Below are 26,767 nucleotides of genomic sequence, written 5' to 3'. Positions count from 1 at the left end.
GGCAGGCTTGGGGGACCATATGGGATGCCGGGATTCAAACCACCGTCCTTCTGCATGCAAGGTAAATGCCTTACCTTCATGCTATCTCTCCGGCCTCTGATCCAGTAGCTCTTGAGTGTGTCTGGTCTCTGAGCACCCAATCATTGCCGACTCCTTGCTCCCATCCTTCTACTGAGTAACCCTGAAGCCCCTCTTAGTGCTGTAGGACTTGGCTTGACTGGAGCAGAGTCAAGTTCAGATTTTGTTTCTAGTTAGTTGTTTGTTTGTTTGTTTTTGGGTAATACCTGGCAGCACTCAGGGCATACTCCTGGATTTGTGCTCAGGGATCCTTTCTGGTGGTACTTGAGGGACCCTGCTGGAGATCACATTAGGGCTGTATATAAGACAAGCACCTCATCTCTTGTGCTCTTTCTAGGGTTTGAGTTTTCTGTTTCCCCTTCTATTTCACTTACATATTCTAATCTTGACTATTTCCTTCCTTCTATTTCCTTGGCTTAGTTGATGCTTTCCTTTTCCATTTTTTTGGAGGGAGGCACACCCATTGATACCCACTGGTACTCAGGGGTCATTCCTGACAATACGCAGAACACTATATGGGATGCTGGAGATCGAACCTGGGTCAGGCCACTGTGTTATTGCTCCTATCCCATCCTTTTCCATTTTTAAAATTTAAAGATTTTTTTCTCTTATGTTTTTGGATGGAGGTCTTGGGGACACACCCAGTGTATTCAAGAGTTATTTCTGGCTTCATGTTCACAGATCACTCCTGGTGGTGCTTGGGGAGCCCTAGATAATACAGGGACCAACCTCGGATTGGAGGGTGCAGTGAGGGCCTGTTCTGCTGTCCCATCATCTCTCTGACTGCTGAGGGTGAGGTCAAAGTGCTTTCTGGGCTTGGACAGTGGGACTCTGAGCCAGGATGTGGCTGCAGGCATGGGATACCCCTTGACAGCTGGGGTGAAATGACATCATCCTTGGGACTGCATCAGTCCTGCTGTGAGATTAACCCACTTCTGTCTTTCCTGGTGGAGTAAACAAAAAAGGGAAGCAGTGGATGGGGATTTGAGGGTTCCCTGTGACCTCTCACTTGCACTTGGGGCATTCTTACTGCTCAGACATGCACATGTGAGAAAAGAAAAAGCCAGAGACCAAGAAAACCAGTCAGACTGTTTTTTAATAAAATGAGATGAAAAAATAAATGTAGACACACTTTGAGGGTTACTTTCCCTTCAAACTTTTTATACATTAAATCTGTCTTATTTTTCCCTTTTTTTCTTTTCTATAAACTCTAAGTAAAACTTTTCAAAAAATAAAATATATCTTTCTCTTTTGGTACCTTTCTCCACCCGAGCCTCAAGGATCAACAAATATACATCACTAGAAGAGAGATGCATAAATGATGCGGACGTAATAGGTATCTAGATGTGTCAAGTGGGATTTAAAAAAGCCAAACAACAAAAACAAGGTTATTTCAAATTCTGTCACTCTGGGCTGGCCTGGGAGAACTTTCTAGAAGGAGTAGGTGGTCTGACCCTACAGGGTCAGCAGGTCCTAATTCTGTAGCGCGGTGTTTGGGCTGGAATTCGCCCTCTTGCTTGTCCATTTGTGAAGGACTTTGGGGGATCTGGAGGGTATTGCCCAGCGAGAGCAAAGAAAGTAGGGAGGTGAGGCCAGGGAGCCTGAAGATGGAGAAGGCAGCAGCCGACCTGCAGAGTCTGGGCCTCTTGGCCTTGGCGAGCCCTGGATACTTGCTCTGGGTAGAGGCTCCCAGGACCTGGACCCCAAGTTCCTCTTGCAGAGGCTCATCCTGTGTGTCCTGGGTGCATGTGTCCTCGGCGCTGGGCTCCCCATTGGTCTTGGAGGACCAGGTGGGCAGATCAGGCTGAGCCTCGGGAGGCCTGGAATCCTGGGAGCCGGTTCCGGGAGCCCCCATGAGGCTCAATTCTGAGGGTTCAGTTCTTGATTCTTCTTCCAGGGGTGACTGGCCACTGGGGAGTTTCATGGGCAACTTCTTAGCTAGCTGTCGACCCCGCTGAAGTGGGGTAGGAGACAGAGTCCCCTGCAGGGCTTTGAAGAATAGTCTGGAAGGAACAGGTGGGAGGGAGATTGTGAGCGACGGGGGCGGGGTATTTAGATTTGGTTGGGGGACAAGGGGACAGAGTCTGCAGTACCTACCTGGGCAACAGCGCTGCGACTGGGGCGAGGAGGCAAGTCAGGTAGAAGAGCGGGGTTCCCATCAGCGTCTGGATGGTCCAGTGAGGGTTGGATGGCGGATAACAGGTGGGGCAGGACGAATTGTAGATAAAAGCCACCGAGAAGAACAGGGCCACGCTGAAGATGCATGTGACCCAGTTGAGCCAGGTCTGGGAGGGTGGGGGGGGGGGGAGAGAAGGACCTTCCTGAATTGTTATTTGAAATGGAATTACCATGAGATATGGAGTTCCAAGACTGGTCATGACTGAGTTTAGTCGGAATGTCCAACACCTGTCTCTGCATTGGGGCACATTTCTTGCCACCAATGGCCCCAGTTTTCTTCCCAATATCTCCTCCCTGCCTTTATGGCAGACACTTTTGTCCCCCCCCCCCCTCAGGGATTTTTATTTCCACTTGAAATCTGGTGAGAGAGTGCCTGGCTAAAGCACTGGTCTTGCACATGGCCAATCCCTGGCACTGCATTTGGGCTCTGAAAATCTCAGGTTGACCATGGAGACCTCTACTTGACTGAGCAGCTCAGGAACCCCTATATACAGCAGTGACCAAGTAGAGTCATATCCTTAGACCCTTGGTGCTGAACGAATGACTTGTTGGCAGCTAATCACTAGTGAGGTTCTTGGGTCTCCTAAGCACAGCTTAGGAAATAGAGGACCCCCCCCCCCCGTCCCAATACTGTTAAACAGAGGGCCAGAAAAATAGTGCAAGGGTTAGGTGCTTGCCAAGTATGATGGTGTCCAGGCTCAATCCCTAGCATTTCATAAGGTCTCCAGAGCACTGCCAGGAGTGATCCCTGAGCACAGAGCCAGTAGTCAGCCCTGAGCATTGCTGGATGTGGCCTTCAAATTCACCCCATCTCTCTCCCTCACAAAAAAGGTATAATAAACAGCACCCTTGGGTCACATTGGTTTATCCTAAGAGTCAAGGGGTCTTTGGCACAGCTAAGGTGGGCAAATGCACTGGGACAGGGTAGCCAGATGGAAAAGGTGGGTACAGGGGTGGGGAGAAGGAGGGTAAGAGTAGGACTACGTGAGGTCAGTGGTACTTACCCTAGGTACTTATACTAGGGTTGGGTACTTTTCCTAGGACTCCAGGGGCCCAGTCAGCCCTTAGCATCTTGTCTCCTAGTCAGGTTAATATTGCTAGACCAGCCCCTGCAATGAAGATTGCAGTCCTGCCAGCTCCACCCACGATGGGCCCTTACCCAGGTCTTGGTTTCGATGCCAAGGTGCAGGAGGAAGGTGAAGAGTGCGATGGCCGTGATGGGAGTTCCCCAGGCAAAGAGGTCTGTGTCTGAGTCATAGTAGGCCTGAAAGACAGCAGACTCCTGGGGTGGAGGCCCCTGCCAGGGGTGGATGGGGCAAGCTGGGCCAATGGCCAAACTTACCAGGTAAGGGATGAAAAAGCAAACCAGGCTTTGAAAGGCTGCGTCCAGCATGTTCAACCAGAAAGTACAAGGTCCATATTCCTGGGACACAAAACAGCCAGAAAGAATTATGGGACACAGTGGGTCCTTCCTCAGGGCCTTTGCAGTAAGGTTCTAGCATGTGAGAGTAGAGCTTGAGTTTGGGGCAAGGAATGTGCAACATGGGGGTTCTGGAGCAGCAGGTCCCAGGCTGGAGACCCAAAGACAGAAAAATAAAACTTGTGCACTTGTGTGTTGAGTAGGCTGCCTGATCCTCCTGCATTTGGTGCCTGCATCTCTGGGTGTGTGTGTGTGTGTGTGTGTGTGTGTGTGTGTGGGAACTGGGACACCAGTGACAGGCTTTGAGGCTTTGCAGATAGGTGCCATTCCTCTGCTCCTGCCAGGTCAGCATAGGAACACCTGTCCCTAGGACACATTTTCCCGAGGGGCGCATGTGGAGAGGGGGGAGGATGTGTGACAGAAGCCCACACCTCCGTGCCCTTCCTGCTCCGGTAGAGTTGAGGCTGAGCCAGCAGCACGTGGGCTGGCACATCCTTGTCCAGCACCCCTGTGACAAGCTGTGGCAGCGATGAGAAAAGCAGGTTGAAGAAGACCAAGTACCACTGGTCGATCATGGCAGATGCGGAGAAGCCACAGAAGAACTGGAACCAAAACAGGAGACACACGAACATCTGCCATGGGAAGGAGAGAGAGAGAGACCCTGGAGCTTTCTGGGCGCCACAACGAGGAGACACATGGACAATGAGGGGGCAGATTGACAACGAGGAGACACACGAAGATTGAGGAGACACCTGGGACAATGAGTTACACGGTGGGCCACATGGATAGCAAGGGGACACATTGAGGAGACACGTGGATAGTGAGGGAACACATGGACAATGAGGAGATTCATGGACATCTATAATGGGGAAAAGAGAAGAGGGTCTGATGCTTCCTGGGTGCTGCATTCATAGTGGCAAATAAGCCCTTCCCCACCTTCTTGCCACCCCTTCATGAGTTGCCAACTTAAGCACATTAAGTTCACAAAAGGCAGCAAAGTCATTTGAGGCTATAGAGCTAATGACTTGAAGGAAGGGACTGGAGGCCCCCTTTCCAGCTGGACTTACATCTCTCTGTACCCCACTGGAGGGGAGGCTCTAGGGGTATAGCCATGTACAAGGGTCCACACTAAAGTGGTGAGAGAAGGGGAGGACAGGAGGGGGCCAGGCGGCTCAGTCATTGGGATTCATGCTGGCACCTGGCTAGTCAGGCCTGAGTCTGTAAATTTGCTAGAAGACACCTGAAGAACAGGTGAGGAGGTGAGCTAGAACATGGACGAGAAGTGTATTTGTGGTTGTTCAGTGAAACTGATTTGTTATTTTTAAAAAATTAAAATCATCTTATGTATATTAAAATTTATATATATATACATAAAATATATGTCTATGTTTTAAGGGGGTGGCTTCCAAGTGAGCTCAAAAGACCCAGGGACTCTGCTTGTAGTTCTTCTTGTTTTATGTTTTGCTTTTGAACCGCACCTGGTAGAGCTCAGAATTTTCTCCTGGCTCTGTGCTCAGGAATCACTCATGGTGGCTCCGGAGACCATAAGGGATTGAGCCTGGCAAAGCCAAGCCTTACCTGCTGTGCTTTTTACTCTAGCCTCTCTGCTTACAATTCCTGGTCTAGTTTCATATTTCCTAAGGTGTGATATTTCTCTGGCTTTGTAATTCTGGCCATCTGGGACACCTTGGTGGTGCTGGGGACTGCCAGGATTATCCTTGAAAATGCTTAGGAGACCAGGTGGTTCTGGGAATTGAACTTGAGCCCATGGGTTGGACTTCTGGGACTAGAGCATTAGGAGCCTAATTCCCCCAAGGCCGGGAAGGGACAGTAGACTATGGGATAGTCAAGGGCAGGGGGTGGTTGCAGTGAATGTCCACCCTGGCCATTTGAGCTGGGGTTATCAGACACCTACTGTGTTTTTGTAGAAAAAGTACAGCACCATGTTAGCAAGGCGGGAGTAGCACCAGTGACCGTGAACAATGAGTAGTCTCTCAAGATACCGGAATCTTGGCAAAGCAAAATCACTGGCCATCACTGCCTTAGGAAGAAGAGGGGCTCAAGTTATTGGTGGTCCCAATGGACTGACCCATTATCCCCAAATACAGGGTGAAACTGGCAGCCCAATATCCAGCATAAGTAAGCAGGAATGAGAGGCCAGGTCTAAATTTCAACAGCTTCCAACATCACTGCCTTTGATAAATCCAAGCTCAGCACTCACATGGGTTGGGAAACACATTTCACTACTACTAGACCTTTTCATTCCCGATGAAGATGGAAATGGACTTCTGTGATAATTCCAAATAAACAATAATCAGGAACTGCCAATGATTGTTCAGCCTGAGCTACAAAATGTAACCACAGGTTGCATTTGGGGTGTTCTTGAGAAGGCTGTACCCTTGCTCTGGAACTGTAGAAAGTTCCCCAAATGTCCTGGGATATGGAGGGAAGGGCACTTGCCTTGCAGATAGCCAATCCTGATTCAATCACTGGAATTCCATATGTGCCCCCCAGAGCCTTTCTAGGAATGATCCCAGAGTGCAGTCATAAACAAAGCCCTAAAAAAAGCCATCTATGGCTCCCCAGACCAACCAAACAAAATATATTTGTGTCCTTGAGACCATCTTGATGTTATTTTACAAACATCATGTTCAGGAATTTTGAATTCATGTTTTCTTCAGGTGTACCCACTAGATACCCTATAAAACAATATATTTGACCTTGGCCCAGACTTTTGGACACTGAGTCTCCTGGTGGAATAAATCCAGGTTTTTCCAACTTTTGGCTTTTTGCTCACATCAGCATGAATTCCTTAATACTAACGCTTATTACAATTATGATTATTTATATAGGTTTAAAACATGTAACTATTCAGATTTTTGAGTCCATAAAAGGTAAGACTTCCCTTAATTTTCAGACTATGCTGAACCTCAGGTGGGCACTTTATAAAAAGGGTAGACCAGATGGCCCACAAAGGAGCTTCTTTGGGAACTCAGGATTTCCTGATTGCTAGCTCTGCACAATTAGCACATGTTTGTGCTCAATAAATAATTACCGGTGGAATGTGCCAATGACTGAATGATGGTCAACACCTCAGGTTTTCTTTTTTTGTGAAAAAAAAAATAAGAGAATGGCATAGATTATTTTATTAAGTTTCTAAGGTTAAAAAAGTCATTATTCCAAGTTCACCAAATGTTGGAAGCTGTTGCACCAATCTAAAGGAAATACTTTTTTTATTTTTTTTATTTTTTTTATTTTGGAGGACATATCTGGCAGTGTTCAGAGGGAGGAAGTTTGGGGGACCACGCAGCATTGGGATTAATCTTGGAGTCTCCCACTTGCGAAGCCTACATTTTAGTCCTCTGAGCCAGCTCTCTGGTCCAAGGAATATACTTTAGAGTTAGCAGTGTTTGGGTCCCAGACTGTGACTCACGAGAAGGGCAGAGATCAACTTGCCTGTGAGTCAAGAAGGCTGTCTTCTATTTCTACAGAGACTCTGGGTTTCCCAGCGCTGCAGTCAAGGCACTTTTCCAAATGGTATAAAAAATCATTCGGTAAATTCCAAAAATGCCCTCTAAGGAATCTGAGTCACAGCCAGAGATGGTAGCAATGGCCCTGGACTCACCATGGCGCCAGAAAAACTTAGAAGCAGATCCAGGCAAATGTTGCATCCAACCCTTTGCAAGTCAGACCCACAGGAAAGGATGATGGGAGGACTGAGAGTCATCTACACCCCCTCCCCACAGGATAGCCCTTTGGGTCTTTTACCTGCATGCCCTCCTGGCCTGAGATACCCACACCCACGTCTGCCATCTGGATCATGCTGACGTCATTGGCACCATCCCCTAGAAAGGAAGGAAAAAAGGACCCTGTGAATTGAGATGCACAGACTCACACCAGCTCCGGGAGCTTCATGGGATTCCTTATCCAGGGAGACAGAGTCTGAATAAGGGTCAAGAAAAATAATAATCTCTATCTTCCCCCTTTTCTGTCCTCCTCATAGTCCTGTCTCTGTTTTGGTTACACTTGGTGGCTTTCCACTCTTAACTTTAATTGTTTTTTTTTTTTGTTATTGTTTGTTTTGTTTTAAAAATTTTTTTTATTTTGGTTTGGGGGTCATATTCAGTGGTGCTTAGGAGTTACTTCTGGCTCTGAACTCAGAAATTACTCTTGACAGTGATTGGGGCACCATAAGGATGCTAGGGTCTATAAATGGCCTTCCCTCTCTGCTATCGCTCTAGTGCCCTTGACCTCACATTTCTTACTTCCCAATCAAAAACCAAAACAAATAAAACACTTCAGGAGATGCTGGAGACTGAATCTGGGTTGACTCAATGGCTGACTCTCTTAACTTTAATTGTTGTTTTGTGTTTCAGACCATCCCTGTGGTGCTCAAGAACTACTCCAAACTGTGCTCAGAGGTTAACACTGGTAACGCTTGAGGACCTTAATGAGAAATCAAGATGGACCCTGCCAAGTCTTAACTACTGCACTATCTTTCAGGCTTTCCAGCCTGCTGAAGCTTTATTTGGGCTTTGCCTATTTTCTGGTTCAGATAGATGAAGTCCTCAGAAGTGGGGCTGAAGAGGTAGAAAATAAAGGGTTTGTGCAGAGGAAGGGAGTGGGGGTGGGGTCTGAGCACTTGCCTATGGCCAAGGTCATGGCCTTGAGCTTGCTTCGGACCAGCTTTACCACCATGCTCTTCTGTAAGGGCGTGGAGCGGCAGCAGAGCACTGAGCGGCACTGCTTGGCTAGGAAGAGAAATTTATCCTCGAGGTTTTTCTCGAGAGCGAAGGCCAGACATTTTCCATCGATGACTAGGCAGGGCCCGTGGCTGAAGACAGGGGTGGCAGTAGTCAGCGGGTACTTGGAGGAGAAGGCCACGCTCAGGCTGCTAGGAGTCTTGCATGGGGAGACATTGGGAGCCCTGGACTCCATGTATTGTAAACACTGATTCAGCAGGGCTGAGCATGCCTCCTGGAATGAAGGGGGACAGCAGGTATACAGGAAGTTTAGGAGTTTTCATTGCACTTCCCATCCCTGCCAAAACTGGAGTCCTTAAAAGCTCCTCTAACTCTATAACTGCAGTAAGCATGGCGTGAGCCTGGGGGAAGATAAGCAAGAAAATCTTTAAAAGTATGGAGGAAGATGTCAAACTAGCAGGTGCTGGAGAAACCGTCCCAGGTGTCCAGTGCTGGCTTTTTGCACAGAGGCTCAGGCTGGATTCTTGGCACTGTGAGATGCCCTCAGACACTGCTGGAAGTGACTCTGAGTACTGAGCCAGGAGTAGCCACCCAGATGAGGCCCAAGTACCCCTCAAATAGCTAATTAGCAAACAATAGTACAGACAAAAGAACGAAGCCCTGCAGTTCAAATAACCTCAGTGAACAGAGTAACAAAAGGTATAATTACTACAAGAAGCTTCTGTCCTGCAGGAACAGATGGACTTCAATGAATCCACTTCCGGGAGTGGGCATTACATGCACCGGCATACGAAAAAATATGAAGAAATGAGACTACACAATGAATGTATGGGGAAACATGTTCTGGTATACATATTACAACTTTTTTTAAAATTTTTTTGCCTTTTTTTGGGCCACACCCGATGACGCTCAGGGATTACTCCTGGCTATGTGCTAGAAATTGCTCCAGGCTTGGGGGACCATATGGGATGCTGGGGATTGAACTGTAGTTGGTCCTGGGTCAGCCCCGTGCAAGGCACAAACCCTACCTCTGCGCCACCGCTCCAGCCCCAGCATGTTGCAATTTTTTTTTAAAATAATATTTTATTTAAAAAGACGTAGATTTTTTTTCCTTTGGCTTTGGATCACACCTGGCAGCGCTCAGGGGTTCCTCCTGGCTCTACACTCAGAAATCGCTCCTGCGGGCTGGCAAGGTGGTGCTAGAGGTAAGGTGTCTGCCTTGCAAGCGCTAGCCAAGGAAGGACCGCACTTCGATTCCCCGGCATCCCATATGGTCCCCACAAGCCAGGGGCAATTTCTGAGTGCTTAGCCAAGAGTAACCCCTGAGCATCAAACGTGTGTGGCCCAAACAAACAAACAAAAGAAAGAAATAGCTCCTGGCAGGCTCGGGGGACCATATGGGATGCCAGGATTTGAACCACCGTCCTTCTGCATGCAAGGTAAATGCGCTGCCTCCATGCTATCTCTCCAGCCCCAGCATGTTACAACTTTAATCTCCAAGCTAGGAATATTTAAGGGGTAAAAGGCCAGTCACACATATGAGAAGAATTCTTACATTTTGTTTCTTTGAGAAAGTACAGAAACTTATGAGTGTACATTGTTTGATGTTTAAAACAATACACAGTTTTTAATCTTAAAATAGAATATAGTTCAGTTAGGAGCCCAGAGGATAAAAGGAAGGTAAACTTTTACATTTCAAAATAGTTCCTCTCAGGCCTGGCCCTAGGTGTCATACTGATGTAAATTAAGGGATTAGCAAGAAGCCAGGTTTCCTATAACAAATTTCCTATACCCAAGGGAAGAGGTTTCTAACTTAGGGGCTAAAACCAACTTCCTAAGGTCTGGTTATGAAAGAAATAAAACTTATATGAAAGGAGTATACAATTTATACCTAGGTAAAATTCAATAACCCAATGCTATCCTGACCAAACCTTTTTGAAGTGTAGATTTATTAGCAGGTATTCAAAGTATTAGGGAAGTCCTTGAAGCGAAGTAATTCTTTCTGTTACAAACTGCTATGATGTTCAAAGACAAGAAGAGAAGAAATTGTTTTTTTGATGCTGAGTATTCCAGGTAAGATAAATTTAACCAGGGCTATATTGCCTTAAAAATCCTTATGTTAGGATGAGAAAGGTTTTACTATATACACAACAGAAGGGAGTGTATATATATATATATATATATATATATATATATATATATATATATATATATATATATATATATATATATATAAGTACACACACACATATATGTTTGTAGTAAAGGAAGCAGAATGTCAGTTTCATTAACAGAACATCTTATTTAATTATCCACACTGAGAAGGAAGACAGTGGGCCTATTGATGAGAGATCTCTCAGGAATCTTCCAGTCATCCACACCTGGGGGAAAAGACTTCTTAGTGGGCCTACTGGTAATATTTCCTCAGGAATTTTTGACCAGCTACTCATGCTAAGGGTATGAACATCTTAGAGGGTCTTCTGACTGACTTCCTCTAGAAATATTAAGATTCCCATTATGCTAATGCTTTTACATATAATAATTAAAAACATGAGGTTGGAGTGATAGCACAGTGAGTAGGGTATTTGCCAGGCATGTAGCCAACCTGGGTTTGATCCCCTTTATTCCATAGGGTCCCTAAGTCCTGCCCACTCAAGAGTGATTCCTGAGTGCAGAATGAGTGCAGGCGTGGTCCAAAAACCAGAAAGAAAAATATTAAAAATAGACCCCCAACACAGAAAGACAGACCTGAATCTAACCCTATCACTAATTACATGAAATATAAATGATCTGAATTTTCCAAAGAAAAGAGATATTCAGGAAGTTATTCGTTTTTCTGCCTTTCTCCTATCTCTATAAGAGAAACAACCTTCTTTTATTTTTTTCTGAAAATACTGCCTGTATGGATAAAATGTGGACTCTACAAAATAAACTAAATCCAGTTCACTCAAATGTGTGCTATAGATAGATTAAAAGGCAGGGAGTGGAAAAAATGTCAGGGTGAAATAAGTGGAAATACTTTGTTGGGCCAGAAAGAATATAATTCAGGCTTAGCCTGAAATTAACTCTCAACTTGCTATTGCCATTAAGTATCTAAAAAGAGCCAGAGATCAGTACATAAAGCAGGCTGTGTTTACATACAACTTGATTTACAGAAAAAGCTGATGGGATGGAAGTAGCTCTGGGCTAGTTTGTTGAGTCCTTTCATGCAAGACATGAACCAAAATGTCTATCATCCAATAGACCCACTGCTTAATATGGTGACTGAACTAATGTTCCTCTTATGTCTCTCTAAGCGATCGTCACAATAAATACTGCCCAGGCCTTTAGCATCTTGCTTTTGACATATTTATAGGAATGAAAATGCTAGAAGTGGTATGTCCCATGATCATAATGGAAAATAAAAGGAAAGAGAATAAAACACAAAAAGAAAGAGGAATGGAACATCTCTAAACACTTGGAAATGGAATCAATTTCAAGGCTTTAGAGGAAGCTCCGGTAGTCAAATGGTGGGGTCTGCATAAAGAAGGACAAGTAAGTCAAGAGAACTGAGAGACTCACATCAAGATCACCCTCCGATTTTCAGATGACATCTGGCACCTTCTGGGTGGTATGGTCGGAGACCCAAATGACTTTCAACAAAGGACTCCAGTGTTAGACTTTCAAGTGCTCAAATTGGCCTTGGAGGACTGTAGTACAAATTTTGCATGCTGGAGGCTTGGGTTCAACCACATGGTCCACCAAGCAATTCTGAGAGTTGCCTTTCAAATAGAACCAGGAGTAGCTTCCCATGAACTGTTGAGTGTGCTCCTCCCCCAAACTAAACTTGACAGAACCCTTATCCCTTATATACAATTCGACACAAAATGAATTGTGTCCAAATAGAAATAATGTGAGGGCAGAGAAGTGTGTTCCCCGATGTGTGTTCTATTGTGACAACGAGAGCTGGAAATGGTCACCCTGGATAAGAACTGAATTCTGGAAGGAGGGACAGTGATAGGCAGGATACCCCTTCAGTAACAGGATTACAAACCACAGTGTCTAACAGAAACAAAAAAAAAGAAAGAAAGGAAGAGGGGGAGTCAGGCTAGGGGAACAGAAAGATAATGAACGTGGTGAAAGAGTGGGTGTTGGACATTCTATGCCCCAAACTCAACTATTAACAACTATTTGGGGGGAATCACACTCAACTGTGCTCAGAGATTACTCCTGGCTCTGTGTTCGACTTGTGGGGACTCTACTGGATGCAGGGATTGAACTCTTATCAGCTATGTTCAAGGCCTCTCTGATGCCCCTTAGCAACTATTGAACTATCACACAGTGTTTTACTTAAAAAAAAAAAACAAGATTGATAGACCACTGGCAAAACTAACAAAGAAAGAGAGAGAGAGAAACTTGATAACTCGTATTAGGAATGAAAAAGGGGAGATCACTACTGATATGGTAGAGATCCAAAGGGTAATCAGAAACTACTTTGAGAAATTCTATGCCACTAAAAATGAAAACCTGGAAGAAATGGATAAATTTTTGGAATCTTATAATCTTCCACGGCTGAATGAAGAGGATGTAGCATATCTAAATACACCCACCACTATTGAGGAAATTAAGACAGTAATCAAATGTCTGCCCAAAAACAAAAGTCCAGGCCCAGATGGATTCACTAATGAATTCTTTCAAACCTTTCAAGAAGAACTTCTACCAATTCTGGCAAGACTCTTTCATGAAATTGAAAAAACAGGAACACTTCCAAATAGCTTTTATGAAGCCAACATAACCTTGATACCTAAACTAGACAGAGATGCTACCAAAAAAGAAAATTACAGACCAATGTCGCTGATAAATACAGATGCAAATATCCTCAACAAAATCCTGACAAATAGGATTCAATGCCTCATTAAGAAGATCATCCACTATGATCAAGTAGGCTTCATCCCAGGAATGCAAGGCTGTTTAACATCCGTAAATCTATCAACATAATACACAACATCAACAACAAGAAAAATAGAAATCACATGATCATATCAATAGACACAGAGAAAGCATTTGATAAGGTCCAACACCCATTCTTGATCAAAACTCTCAGCAAGATGGGAATGGAAGGAACCTTTCTCAATATAGTTAAGGCCATCTACCACAAGCCAGTAGCAAATATTATCCTCAATGGAAAAAAACTAAAAGCCTTCCCTCTAAATTCTGACACAAGATAAAGCTGTCCTTTCTCACCACTCCTATTCAACATAGCACTGGAAGTACTTGCTATAGCGATTAGGCAAGAAAAAGATATCAAGGGAATCCAGATAGGAAAGGAAGAAGTCAAGCTCTCATTGTTTGCAGATGACATGATACTCTACCTAGAAAACCCTAAAGTCTCTATGAAAAAGCTTCTAGAAACAATAGACTCATATAGCAAGGTGGCAGGCTACAAAATTAACACACAAAAATCAATGGCCTTTTTATACACTAATAATGATAGGGAAGAAATGGACATTAAGAGAACAATCCCATTTACATTAGTACCACACAAACTCAAATATCTTGGAATCAACTTGACTAAAAATGTGAAGGACCTATACAAAGAAAACTATAAAACTCTGCTCTAAGAAATAAGAGAGGACACGTGGAAATGGAAGCACATACCCTGCTCATGGATTGGCAGGATTAACATCATTAAAATGGCAATACTCCCCAAAGCATTGTATAAATTTAATGTGATCCCTCTAAAGATACCCATGACATTCTTCAAAAAAGTGGATCAGGCACTTTTGAAATTCATATGGAACAATGAACACCCTAGAATAGCTAAAGCAATCATTGGGAAAAAGAATATGGGAGGAATTACTTTCCCCAACTTTAAATTGTACTACAAAGCAATAGTTATCAAAACAGCATGGTATTGGAATAAAGGCAGGCCTTCAGATCAGTGGAATAGGCTTAAATACTCAGAGAATGTTCCCCCAGATATACGATCACCTAATTTTTGATAAAGGAGCAAGAAATCCAAAATGGAGTAAAGAAAGCCTCTTCAACAAGTGGTGTTGGCACAACTGGCTAGCCACTTGCAAAAATTGAACTTAGACCCCCAGCTAACATCATGTACGAAGGTTAAATTCAAATGGATGAAAGACCTCGATACCAGACCTGAAACCATAATATACATAGAACAGCACGTAGGTAAAACACTCCAGGACATTGAGACTAAAGGCATCTTCAAGGAGGAAACTGCACTCTCCAAGCAAGTGAAAGCAGAGATTAACAGATGGGAATATATTAAACTGAGAAGCTTCTGCACCTCAAAGGAAATAGCGCCCAGGATACAAGAGCCCCCCACTGAGTGGGAGAAACTATTCACCCAATACTGATCAGACAAGGGGCTAATCTCCAAAATATACAAGGCACTGACAGAAATTTACAAGAAAAAAACATCTAATCGCATCAAAAAATGGGGAGAAGAAATGGATAGACACTTTGACAAAGAAGAAATACAAATGCCAAAAGACACATGAAAAAATGCTCCACATCACTAATCATCAGGGAGATGCAAATTAAAGGAGAGATGTTAAACTCTTCACACCTTCAGGAGAAAATACAGCAGAACCTCTCTTCCTGGTTAGAGCCACACCTACATAAAGGGAATCAAGAAACTCAGATCCTCAGCGCCCAGCACACATACTGCTCAGTGGGCATCCTGGTCACTCCGGGCACCTGAATCGGATGCATCCAGGGGACTGGGGACAGTCAGGTCTGGGTGAGCCGGTTCATACCCTCAGTGCCCAAAGCTGCCTGTGATTGTCTCTCAGTGTGCCAGTGCCCTTGTGCAAAAGTCTCTGCTCCCGTTGACCCTGTGCTCTAAATTTAGGGACCCCACAAAGACACCCTCAATATCTTGCAAGCACGAAGTAGTGTTCTTGAAGATAATGGATTCAACCCCAAAAGGCAGAGGGTCCGCCCGGCACCCCAGGAGTGATCCCTGCGCAGGCCCTGAGCATCACTCTGGGGTACTTGGCAGTGCAGTGATGGGCTGGGTCGTACTTGGGACTGCGCGTCCAGAAGGAGAACCTCATCGTTGGGGCCCAGCAGCTGGCAGGCGTGGGCGATGTTCAGGGCTGTCTCCTGCTTGTCACCTGTCAGCACCCAGATCTGCAGGCCGGCCCCACGTAGCGCTGCGATGGTGTCGGGGACTCCGTCCTGCAGCCGGTCTTCGACTCCCGTGGCCCCTGGGCACATGGGCAAGAGGATGAGCATGGAGCCTCGACTGTGCCCCGAGCCACAGGGGTCCCCCATTTCTCTGGAATCTGGGGAAGGTCTGGGGGCAGCTGGGCCATAGGTCCCTTTTGTCTCAGGGTGCCCCAGACCTGTGCTCACCAACAGCTGGAAGCTGGGCCCATCCCCTCCATCCAGTCTCAGGATGCCCCCAGTCTCCCTCCATCCTGTCTGGGGGAGCCCTGCGCTCACCCAGCAGCTGCAGGCCTGTCTCCAGGCGCCCAGCAGACCTTGCCAACAGCTCCTCCCGATGGTCCACTGCCGCCTCCGCATCCAGATGCCCCTTCAGCCAGCGTGAGTACTCGGCCTTGCTGAGCACCTGCGGGGCACAGGGCCTGGAGGGCACCCCTGGGATGGGGGCCTGGGGATGGGGCGCTCTGGGGTTGGGGTGACTTGGGGTGTTCTGGGGTTAGGGTGACTTGGGAGTGCAGGTGTCCTGAGGTTGGGGGGTGTGTCCTGAGTGCTCTAGGGCTGACTTTGTGGTGCCCCTGTCTCAGAATGCCCGGCTCACCCTCTTGGCAATGCAGAGTGTGCGCAGCCCGTCTCTGGCATAATGTGTGAGGTGCGCCTGTGTCCTGCCACGGATCTTCTTCTGGTGCCGTGCTCTGGAGTCCTCTAGGTTGGGCGGACACAGGTCTCATGGGGAAGAGGCAGAGGCCAGCTGGATCTGCACCCACCTCCATCTCTCTCCTCTTCCTGCCCCTCCTCCCTTCGCTCCTCCCCCTTCTTTTCTGTCCCCATTTATTGCAATAAAACTGAGTGACCAAACATTTTTTGTTTTGGGTTGGGTAACACCAGGCTGTGTTCCAGGCTTACTCCCAGCTCTGTGCTCAGGGGTTATTGCTGTCAGGGCTCAGGGTCTCGATGCTGGAGATTGAACCTGACACAATAGCTCACCAAGCAAATCCCCTTCTCCTATCTCTCCGGCCTCCTGGACTCTTTTCTTTTTTTCTTTTGGGCCATACCCAGTGGTGCTAAGGTGCTACTCCTGACCCTGGGATCAGAAATCACTCCGGGCAGGCTGGGGGGACCATATAGGCTGCCGGGATTCCAACCACCATCCCTCTGCATGCAAGGCTAACGCCCTACCTCCATGCTATCTCTCCAGCACCCCCGAATCTATTTTTAAAGTGTGGACTTGAAATAGGAAATAAGATACACATGCTCTTGTAAATAAATAACAGAACTAAGTTCTGATCATCAAGTATTATTTTCAAAACTATCCATTATGCACATAGTTGCAGCTTACTAGAAACTAAGGAGAGTTAGAGAATAAGAAACGTTTGACATTTTCATGAACAACTATTTCACTCCCAGCGGGGAGAGCATCTGTCTTGCAAGTGGTGAACAGGATTGTGATTCCCAGCACCCCATTTGGTCTCCCAAGCACCTCTAGGAGTGATCCTTGAGCACAGAGCCAGGAGTAAGTCCTGAGCACCGTGGGGATAGACCCCCAAAGAAACGAACAAGGAATCCCAAATTGAAAATCTGAGACTGGGGGTGAAGGCACAGAATCTGCTCCTTGAATTGAGGGTGCTCTGAGAACCCAGGGGGAGGCGTTGGGGTACCTGTAGAGCAGGGCAGCAGGAGGTCCATGATCACCGAGTCGGCACCCTTGGTGTAGACATTGATCTCCTGGGTGAGCGGGTGTCGCACCACCACTGACATCCTCTTGCGGATGGAGTCGAAGTCGAGCGTGTGCAGGAGCTCGAAGGTGAGGCGGCCCAGCTGCGGTAGCTCCACAAACAGCTGGTCCTGGCGGCGGCCCACCAGCGTGCAGCGGTAGGCACGGGCGGCATAGACGAGCGCGGCCTCGTCAGGGCTCTCTGCCTCGTAGCGCAGCTGGTGCTCGCAAGTGGACTCGGTGTCCAGCACTTGTGGCGGCAGTTGCCAGTGCTCGGGCCCACTGCTACTGCTGGTGTAGCTGTCGATGGTGGTGGCACTGGGTGGGTCCAGCAGCTGCCCTTCATTGTGGAGGGAGCTCAGGAGGGTGGCCCCTGGCTTGTGGTCGGCCTTCTGGGTGTTCAGGCTGCAGGAGCTGGCACCCAGTGTGAGGCGGCTGGGAGACAGGCGGCGGAGGAAATCCTCCAGCATCTTCACCCGTGACCTCAGCTCAAATTTCACCCCCATCTGCAAGAGGAGTAGACAGAGACTGGTGAAGAAGACTGGAGGGACCGGGTGACCCCAAGTCTGCAAGGATGTGTTGACCCCATCAGCCAGTGAGGGTCAATGTCCCTCCTCCTGATGTGTGCAGGACCGAGGGCATTCCCCCAGCTGCTGACCAGGAAAGAACAGGTCCCAGGCTGATGGCCAGAGATACCGTATTCCAATCCTCTAGTGTTTGAAGAGAAGAGGAACTGGAATACATGCAGGATGGCAGGGCCAGGGATAGGAAAAATACAAAAGAAGGTCAGTCAGGGGGAAGTGAGGTGTCAGGGAGAAGTCAGATGAACATTGGGGCTTGGGGGTGTCTAGGGAGCAACACAATAGGTGACATGGCCTCAAGGTCAACAGGCATCTCAACTCCAGCTCTCTGGGACGGAGTCAAGCCTGAGAGTCACCACTGATCATGGGGGAGATGCTGCCTCTTTTAGTGCTGCCTTTCCCCATCGGTGGTGCGGTGGTGTGTATGACGCTTTCGCCTCAAGGAGAATCCCTGGAACACGGTACCATCTGCCAGGGGGTCTGGGAGCAGCATCGAAGTGAGTTCCAACACCCAGAATGCGATTCCCATTGCACACTTGGACATGGCTCCCCAGCAGGTGACAGAGCAGAGCTGAAAGTTTGTGGGATCCTGCCTGCCCCCATAGAGGTGTGAATCTTCTTGGCCATGCCACTTCATTTCTCCCATCAGTGGAACCTTCTAGAAGGTTGAGCCAGCAGACTGGGACAGGGCCTGGATGAGGGTGAGCTATGCAAGCAATAAGGACTATGACTCAAGGCCAGCCCAAGGTTACTCTGATTTTCCTTGGCTGTGTTGGACGCCCAGATTCGGCTGGCACCCCTCAACCCTGCCTGACCAGGTGGAGGATTTCTCAGGAGGATCTGGATCCTAGAGGATCCCTTTGTGCATCAACCCTGCTTTCTCCAGAGACCACCTATCATGCAAGTCCATGGGAAAATGATCCCTGGTATTGGGGAACTGTTGCTGAATCCCCCTCTAACACTGTTCCTGAACCTCCTGGCAGACAGAAACCTGTAGAGCAACTGTTCCAGGGGACTCCATAAAGCAACTCGTCTGGGGATTCTCCTTGAGGTGAAAGCTTTGGAGACACTGCTGCAGAGATGGGGAAGGACAGTGCAGAGTTGCCTGATTAATGGTTACTCTCAAGCTTGACTTGAGGCCATCCCTCCTCCCGCACAGAGAGCTCTGGTTAAGAGAGATCATCTATCAACCTTCCAAGCCACTTTTACTGCCCACTGTGTTGCTCCTGAGACATTCCTAAGCCCCAATATTTACGCTTATCTTCTCCCTGGCACCTCACTTCCAATGCTTCTGCTGTGTACCTGGCCCTATCCCCTGCACATATCTCAGTTCTTCTTTCCCTATATATAAGCAATGTTGGCATGGAATAAAGGGTCTCTGATCATTAGCCTGGGATTCATTCTTTCCTGATCATCATCTGGGGAGAATGTCCTCAGTCCTGAATGTACTGGGGGAATGAAAGTTGATGATCGTTGGCCAACTGGGTCAACAACTGTCACCCCATGGAGTCCCTCAGCTGGATTCTGTGTGAGACTGATGGTGCTTTAGATACTAGATACAGTTGCTGTATCCAACTCTCTGAGCCTGCAAGACCACCAGCATTGCCCTGCAGCATGGATAGGGTGCTGAGGCCGGGAAGGGGTGTGGCTGGTCTAAAGCTTTGGGGGACAGGAGGTCAGGAGGTCAGGAGTTTTGGGGAGGCTGGAGTCTCAGGGTCTATCTTGGTGGTTTAGGAGGTCCTGGTGGCTCTGCATCCCTGAAGCCCCAAGTTCAGTCACTGGACACTATGTCCTCCCACTGTGGCTCTTCAGGTCCCTGTGGGGTGGCAGCCCGGGAACATCAGACCCAAGGTTGGGGTATATTCATGGTGGTCTAAGGAGAGCTGTGGGGGCCACTTGCCTCCTTCTGTGGGGCCTGCTCTGGGGCTGTGACCATGACGGTGTTGCAGATGGTGAGTGCAATGAAGAAGTCAAAGATGTCCAACAGTTCAGGCGAGAGGTTGGCGAGTGGGTGATCGTGGTGGCGTGCCCTGGCCAGGCACCGGTCACACTCGCTCAGCTTCTCCAGAAGCTTGGGGTCAGGTGTGATGTCCTTCTCCTGGGAGGAGAGGGAGGCTCACCTCGGCCCGGGGCCTCACCGGTGGTCTCCTTGATGATTTAAGGCAAGGCTGGGTTCTGTTAGAAGCTGCAAACAGAACCTTTCCCTCACACGTCCACTAAGTCAGAATATGATGATAGATTTTATAGCTCTATCCATCCATCTACATATTTAATTATTCATCTATCTACATATATATCCATCTATCTATTCATCTGTCTTCTTATCATCTACCTATCCATCCACCTATATATTCATCTATCTACATATCTATCTATATATCTACACACCTATCTGCCTATCCATCCATTATCTACATATCTATCCTTCTATTTACTATCTATCATCCATCTATCTATCCACTGTCCATCCATCTACATACTTATCTATTATGTACCTACATATCTATCTACAAATCTAACTATCCATCCTTCTATCTACATATCTACCCATCTATTTTTCTACATGTCTATCTATAGATTGATACATGTCTATCTATTTATTGTCATATTTGTTTATATCCATCTATCTATTCAGAAATCACTCCCTGGGGAATCTTATGTGGTGCTGAGGATTGAGCCTTGGTCAGCTGGCTGCAATACAAGATTACTTTTTGAGAGGATTATTTTTATTATTTAACTAATAATTAGCTGTCTGGAACACTAGGACAGCAGGTAGGGTGCCTGCCTTGCATGTGGCCAACCTGGGTTCAATTCCTGACATTTCATATGTTCCCCAAGCACTGCCAGGAATGATTCCAAAGTGCAGAGCCAGAATTGATCCCTGAGCACTGCCAGCTGTGCCCCCCCCAAAATAGCAAAAAACCTCCCACTACAAAAACAAAATAATTAGGACCACACCCAGTAGTGCTCAGAGGTTACTCCTGGCTTGTTGCTCTGGGTCACTCCTGGGATTCCAAGCAGAGTGGATGATCAAAGAGCACTATGTGGGGTTGCTAGGAGCCAGCAGCCATCCCCAGCATGGAAGGCTTTGCATTCCAGAAAGTGGTTCTTCCCATAAGGAGAGGATGTTTGGCCGCTGGCCACTCACCATGGGGCTGCTGAAGGCTGTGTGCGACTGCACGCTGGCCCGGTGACCCTCAGCTCGAAAACCTGGGTGGCAGTGGGACCCGGTGCTGTGGCTGCGGTGCAGGGTCTGAGGGTTATCCAGGCTGCTGGGCTGTGGCAGGGAGCTGCCCCTGGGGAGAACATCCTCCTCCTCCAAGTCCATCTCCTGGTATCTGGCCAGGCGCTGGGCTGTAGGACAGGCACAGGCCATAAGGATGAGGATGCACAGCCCATCTACATCTGGGAAGGCCACACCCATGGAACAGAAAGGGGAAGCAGCAGCCAGATTCAAACCCCAGACTGGCCAGTCCCTACTAGCAGGGTCTGAGTGCCTTACATGCTGAGGGGCCCGGCAGTTGGAGCTGTTGGTTTTGTCTTTCCTCGGACACCGAGAGTGGCAGCAAGACCCAGAGAAATCTGCTTTGAGACTGCTCAGAGCCACAGGGGCTCCCAGTCTGGGTGAGGGATCCAGGGGGGTGTTGTAGGGCATCCCAGGAAGTAATGCTCCATCTTGGTCGTGGCTGGAGGGGGTGCTGCTGAGCTGGAGTGCTTACGGGGTCAGATGTGGCTTCTTCCCTGCAGCTTAGGCCAGTGTTCCTGGATCTGCCCAGCCAGCAGGTGGCCTGGGAATGACTAGCTCAGAACCTCTTCCGTGTAGACCCAGTTTGGAGGAATGTCAGTGTAGACTGGGGGAATGTTTGGGAGGTTCCACTTGCCTTGTCGACTAAGTGCTAGTGCGTGTGTTTGTGTGTGTATTTGCATGTGAGAGAAGGGGAGACCATGTGTGTCTAAGTGTTTGTGAGAGTGACAGTGTGTGTGAGAGTGTGAAAATGTGTACATGTGTGTGAGTCCAAGTCGGAGTGTAAATGGATTTATAAGTGTGTAGGTATGTGTCTGAGTCCATGACTATTTCTGAGTGTATGTATAAGCATGTGAGTTATTTGCAAATGTGTGAGTGTGTGCTTCTGAATATATTTAATTGTGTTTAATGTGCTCACTGATACACACTCAGAGGAGTGTGAGTGTGTGCATGTGTGAATGCTGAGTGCATGCACAAGTGTACGAGTGTGTGTTTGTAAGCGATTGTGTGTGAGTGTGTATGCACAAGTATTCTTTGAGTGTATCTCTGAGTGTGTATGTGTGAGCACATATACAAGTGTGCAAATGGGTGCATTTGTCAGTGTTGGCTGTATATGCACACGTGTGTCTCTGTGTGTCTGCAAACATGCACACAGAATGCAGTTTGGTTTATTCTAGGGCTTCAGCTGATCATTCTCGTTTTCTTTCCTGGCTCTGTGCTCTGGGTTTCCGGGGATGGAGCAGGGTTGGGCTGGTGCTGATCGACAACTGCCCCTGTAGCCCCACACGTGCCTCACCATTGGCATCATGAGAATATTCCACACCAGACACCGTACACCTGCGGAAGACCATCTTGTTCTCGGTCAAGGTGCCCGTTTTGTCTGAGAAGATATACTGGATCTGGCCCAAGTCCTCAGTGATGTTCAGCGCACGACACTGCAGCCGTGAGCTAGTCTCCTCATCATACAGTGCCAGGTCCTGGTTAAGGAAATACACCTGGCACACCTTGACAATCTCAATGGAGACGTACAAGGAGATGGGGATCAGAACCTGTAAGACATGAGGCACAAGGCATGAGTGCAGAGCACAGGCAGCTGGAGTCTCAAGCCATCCATGGAAGCGACCAAGGCCATGGGCAAGAATGGGGGACTATACTGTTTCTTGGAGGGTTAAAGAGCTGGGTTTACAGTCAGTATTGGAAAAGGACTAGGACACTGACAAAGAGTTTAAGTTAGGCCAGCCTACAGGATCCAGCAGAGCAGAAATCTGCTAGCAGTGCCTAGAAGTATGGTGACCTGGGGCTTGAGAGAAGCAAGTGCTTCCAGGTCACTAAGTTGGGCTTGAGAGAAGCTGGGAAAGGAAGCAGAGGAGAGAATAAGAAACACATGACAGTCAGTCTTGCAGACAAGTCACTCTGCACCTCAGGGTATCTAGAGTGGCAGAAGTTGCTGACCTACAGCGAGCTTCACCCTCTATCCCCCAAACTCCCACTACCACCCCTCTTTTCCCCAGCTGGAAGAGAATATTCACTGGGCTGATTTTATGTCAAAAGGCAGTGTCATGCTCTTGCTTGTACAGAGCAAAGGGGATAAGACTCAAAGGCTATTGACAGTTGGGATCGACCCCTGGAGTAGTGCTAGGGTCTATGCAATGGCTCCCACCTTCTTTTATCATGTTGTGCAAAGGGACTAAATGCCTTCGCAGGCTCCAAATGCCTTTTCCAAGTCTCCTCAGCATCACCCTCCCATGTCACTCGCATGGCAGGATCATGGGATGCGGGAACAGCTTTTGCATCAGGATTAAAGATTAACAAAATTAGTTCCCAACAGACAAATGTTGTATGATGCCTCTTGCATGTATAACTTTAGCAAAAATAATCATAGATTTGGAGAACAGACTAGGTTTTTGGTAGAGAGGAACAGGGATAAATGCTGAGCAAAAATGGAGGAAGGGGGTTAAAGCAATGCATTTGGGGTTCTAATTCACTGAAGATGTTACATCCAGCCTAGTGTTGACACTGAATGAGGTTCCTTTTTACATTTGGTAGATTGTGTTTGGAGCCACATCCAGCTTTTCTCAGGGCTTAATCCTGGCTTACTCCCTAGGGGCTTAGAGGACCAGATGGGATTCTGGGTATTACACCTGGGTTGGCAGTTTTCTGACCCCCGTTTTCTCTCTCCAGCTCTTAACTGTACATTTGAAACGTGAAGGGAGTAAAGTGGATATTATCTGGGAGAATTCAGTACTGTACACTTATTAGGTTATTTTTGTCCTGACACAAACATGCCATTGCCAATTGGATGGCCAAAAATTGGGTGGGAAAGATACCGAAATAAGAGTAACTGAGGAATTCCTCACAGTTTAGAACTGCTCGAGTCACAAGAAACTTCCATCAAATCTTAAATGAGCACAACAAAGAAAGAAATGAGGACATGGATGGATATGGAGTCAGTTTCACCAGGATGTGATTCAGAGATGAACGGGGTGATGCCACACACATGGCCAAGAGTGGCACCCTATGTAACACAAAGGTTTGATGGGCACACTTTCCTTTTTGGCACATCACCCACTATGGGTATATGAGGCAGCAGCAGAGATCCCCACAGAGCGAATGCTTCAACAATGCCCCAATGAGACCCAAAGATCAACTCCACATTCACAGTCCTCCAACCCTGGGCTCTGAGCTAGTGATGAGATACCATGGAGAAGAATGTGAATCTTCTGCTACACAGAGATGAGTTGGATGACCCATCACTACACATCAATGGCATCATCACCACCACCCTGTGACTACATACCCATGGCATCACTAATACTACTGCTACTTTGTCACTACACATCTATGGCCCAATGCTACTCCATCCCTGAAAAGCCATTGCATTCCTATTACAACCTCTACTCCATCCTTGCACATTCATGGGATTATGACCACCATCAGTACTTGTCCCTACGTTTCCTTCATATTATTAATACCACTGCTACTTTACATTACACATTCATGGCATTATTATTACCACTGCTACTCTATTCCTGCACATCTAGAGCATTATTACTACCACCACTACTCTTGTCACTGCCATTCATAGCATCACTATTACCACTGCTAGCTATTCTGTACCTGCATATCCATGGCATCACTACTACCACTGCTACTCCATCCCTACAGATTCATGGCATTACTACTAATACCTCTACTCTGTCACTACACACTCATGTCATTACTACTGTCATTGCTATTCTGTTTCTGCACATCCATGGCATTACTGCTACTCCCACTACTGTCCTGTCAATGCATTTCCATTGCAATTACTGTTAGTATTACCAGTACATTTTATTTTATTTTTTGTACCCCAATTCACAATACAGACCAGGCAAAGAGCCTGTGTTGAGGTGTATATGGGGTGCATTTACTGTACCAGTACATTTTTTCTTTTATTTTTTTTATAAATGTTTATTAGGTTTTTTTTGTTTTTGTTTTTGGCCCACACTCAGCGGTGCTCAGGGGATACTTCTGGCAGGCATGGGGGACCATATGGGACACCGGGACTCGAACCAACCACCTTTGGTCCTGGATCGGCTGCTTGCAAGGCAAATGCCGCTGTGCTATTTCTCTGGGCCCTGTACCAGTACATTTTAAATGCCATTACTACTAGTACCATATATCTTACTACTACTATGCTTCCATTATCAGTACTACCAGTATAATTTACTCCTATATTTGGCCATTACTGTTAGTATCACTGTTACCACCACCACCACTGCCATTACTACTAATTCTACTAGTACACGTTAACTGCCACTACAATTCGTGCTACCACTATACTTCCACTGCCATTACTACCAGTATCATTACCACTACCACCATTGATGGTGTATACCTATATGTCCACCACTATTACGACTACCACACTACCACTAGTACCACTGATACACTGCCACTATTACTTCCACCACCACCACTACAATTACCTCCTCTACCATGGCTATACGACTGCTGTTGCTGCTGCTGCTACTACTACCACCTCCTATGTTACTACTATCACCACCACTAAACAAATGATTTTATTTGAAACGTGATTTCCTGAATGGCATCTTGGAGCAGAAAACACTATACAGATTCTAGTGGGATCCAAATGAAGCTCATTTAGTTCCTGGCAAAGTGCTGAAGTTGGCTCTTAGTTCTGACATAAGCCTGGACCATGTCTGTAGTCAAGGAACATCTGAGGGGCACAAAGGAACACTGTACTATTTTCTAAAACTAATTTATCTGTAAATCCAAAATCATTTAGAAATGAAGCTTAATTTATTTGGGGCCTTTTTTTTTGGGGGGGGGGGATGTCCCCAGCAGTGTTCAGAGCTTACTCCTGGGTCTGCTCAAGAATCACTCCTGTGGAATTTGGGGGGACCATATGTGATGCTGCAGGCAAGGTTAGTACCTGACTTACTGTACTATCTCTCTGTCACCCCAATATAATTTTGTGAGAGCATAGAATAAGAAAATCAAGCAAAACAAAGCCACTAATTAAACCAACCAATAATATGCCTAACATATGTTACTGAGAGATAGTACAGATGTTAGGATTCATGCTAAGATTCATCCCTAGCTCCATGTGGTCCCTGAGCATTTTTCGATGTGGCCCTAGTGAGTCCTGGGCCCCCAATGTGTGATCCTGAAAACCCTGAACACTAGCGGGAGTCCTGGGTCATTCTTAGCACTGCAGAATCGAGTGGCACCACATCCTCGAACCCTTGCATGGAACCACGATTCTGGTTCATGGAGAATCACTAGGGAGGCCCTAGAACTCCTGTGGGCCACCTGGGAGGCCCATTTCTTCTTTCCCCCTAATCTTAAAATGAGCCAGAGCATTTTAACTTGACCATCATCCAAGAATACCCTTATACCTAACTTGAGCAGGACCCTGACATCAAGTCGCCTTTATGACATGGCAGAAGTGAGAGACAGTTTCGAGCAGGGGAGGTGGGCACCGTGAGGGTCTGTGCAGCAACAGGGCTGATGTGGCCCTGAACACAGTACCTGCAGAACAATGACCATAGTCAGAAACGAGTACACAGCAGCGGTGGCGGGGGACAGGTCACTGCCGTCTGACTTGGGGACATCAAATAAGGTTTTTTTTTCTTGATACTGTCGGATCCACAGCCAGTGCCCTGCAGTGATATT

At 47.0% G+C, this 26,767-nt stretch overlaps 1 protein-coding gene across 1 annotated transcript in view; it reads right to left on the bottom strand.

The window, feature by feature from the left end:
* Positions 1–1,156: 1,156 nt before the first annotated feature.
* ATP10A (ATPase phospholipid transporting 10A (putative)) overlaps positions 1,157–26,767 on the bottom strand; it is an 88,245-nt gene continuing 62,634 nt past the window's right edge. Inside the window, exons 6-21 of the mRNA XM_049783911.1 lie at positions 26,624–26,754; positions 22,386–22,638; positions 20,993–21,198; positions 19,745–19,942; positions 17,208–17,769; positions 16,151–16,254; positions 15,832–15,958; positions 15,409–15,593; positions 8,323–8,653; positions 7,445–7,521; positions 5,592–5,717; positions 4,108–4,308; positions 3,599–3,679; positions 3,416–3,520; positions 2,176–2,363; positions 1,157–2,081 (exon numbers count right to left, since the gene is read on the bottom strand). Coding sequence (XP_049639868.1) covers positions 1,472–2,081; positions 2,176–2,363; positions 3,416–3,520; positions 3,599–3,679; positions 4,108–4,308; positions 5,592–5,717; positions 7,445–7,521; positions 8,323–8,653; positions 15,409–15,593; positions 15,832–15,958; positions 16,151–16,254; positions 17,208–17,769; positions 19,745–19,942; positions 20,993–21,198; positions 22,386–22,638; positions 26,624–26,754 — 3,485 coding nt within the window. The 3' untranslated portion in view covers positions 1,157–1,471. The remainder of the gene's footprint in view (positions 2,082–2,175; positions 2,364–3,415; positions 3,521–3,598; positions 3,680–4,107; positions 4,309–5,591; positions 5,718–7,444; positions 7,522–8,322; positions 8,654–15,408; positions 15,594–15,831; positions 15,959–16,150; positions 16,255–17,207; positions 17,770–19,744; positions 19,943–20,992; positions 21,199–22,385; positions 22,639–26,623; positions 26,755–26,767) is intronic.

Source organism: Suncus etruscus, chromosome 11, assembly GCF_024139225.1.
Source record: "Suncus etruscus isolate mSunEtr1 chromosome 11, mSunEtr1.pri.cur, whole genome shotgun sequence".
Lineage (NCBI taxonomy): Eukaryota > Metazoa > Chordata > Mammalia > Eulipotyphla > Soricidae > Suncus > Suncus etruscus.
The sequence above is the reverse complement of the archived record's forward strand: the minus strand, read 5'-3'. Positions and strand labels throughout refer to the sequence as shown.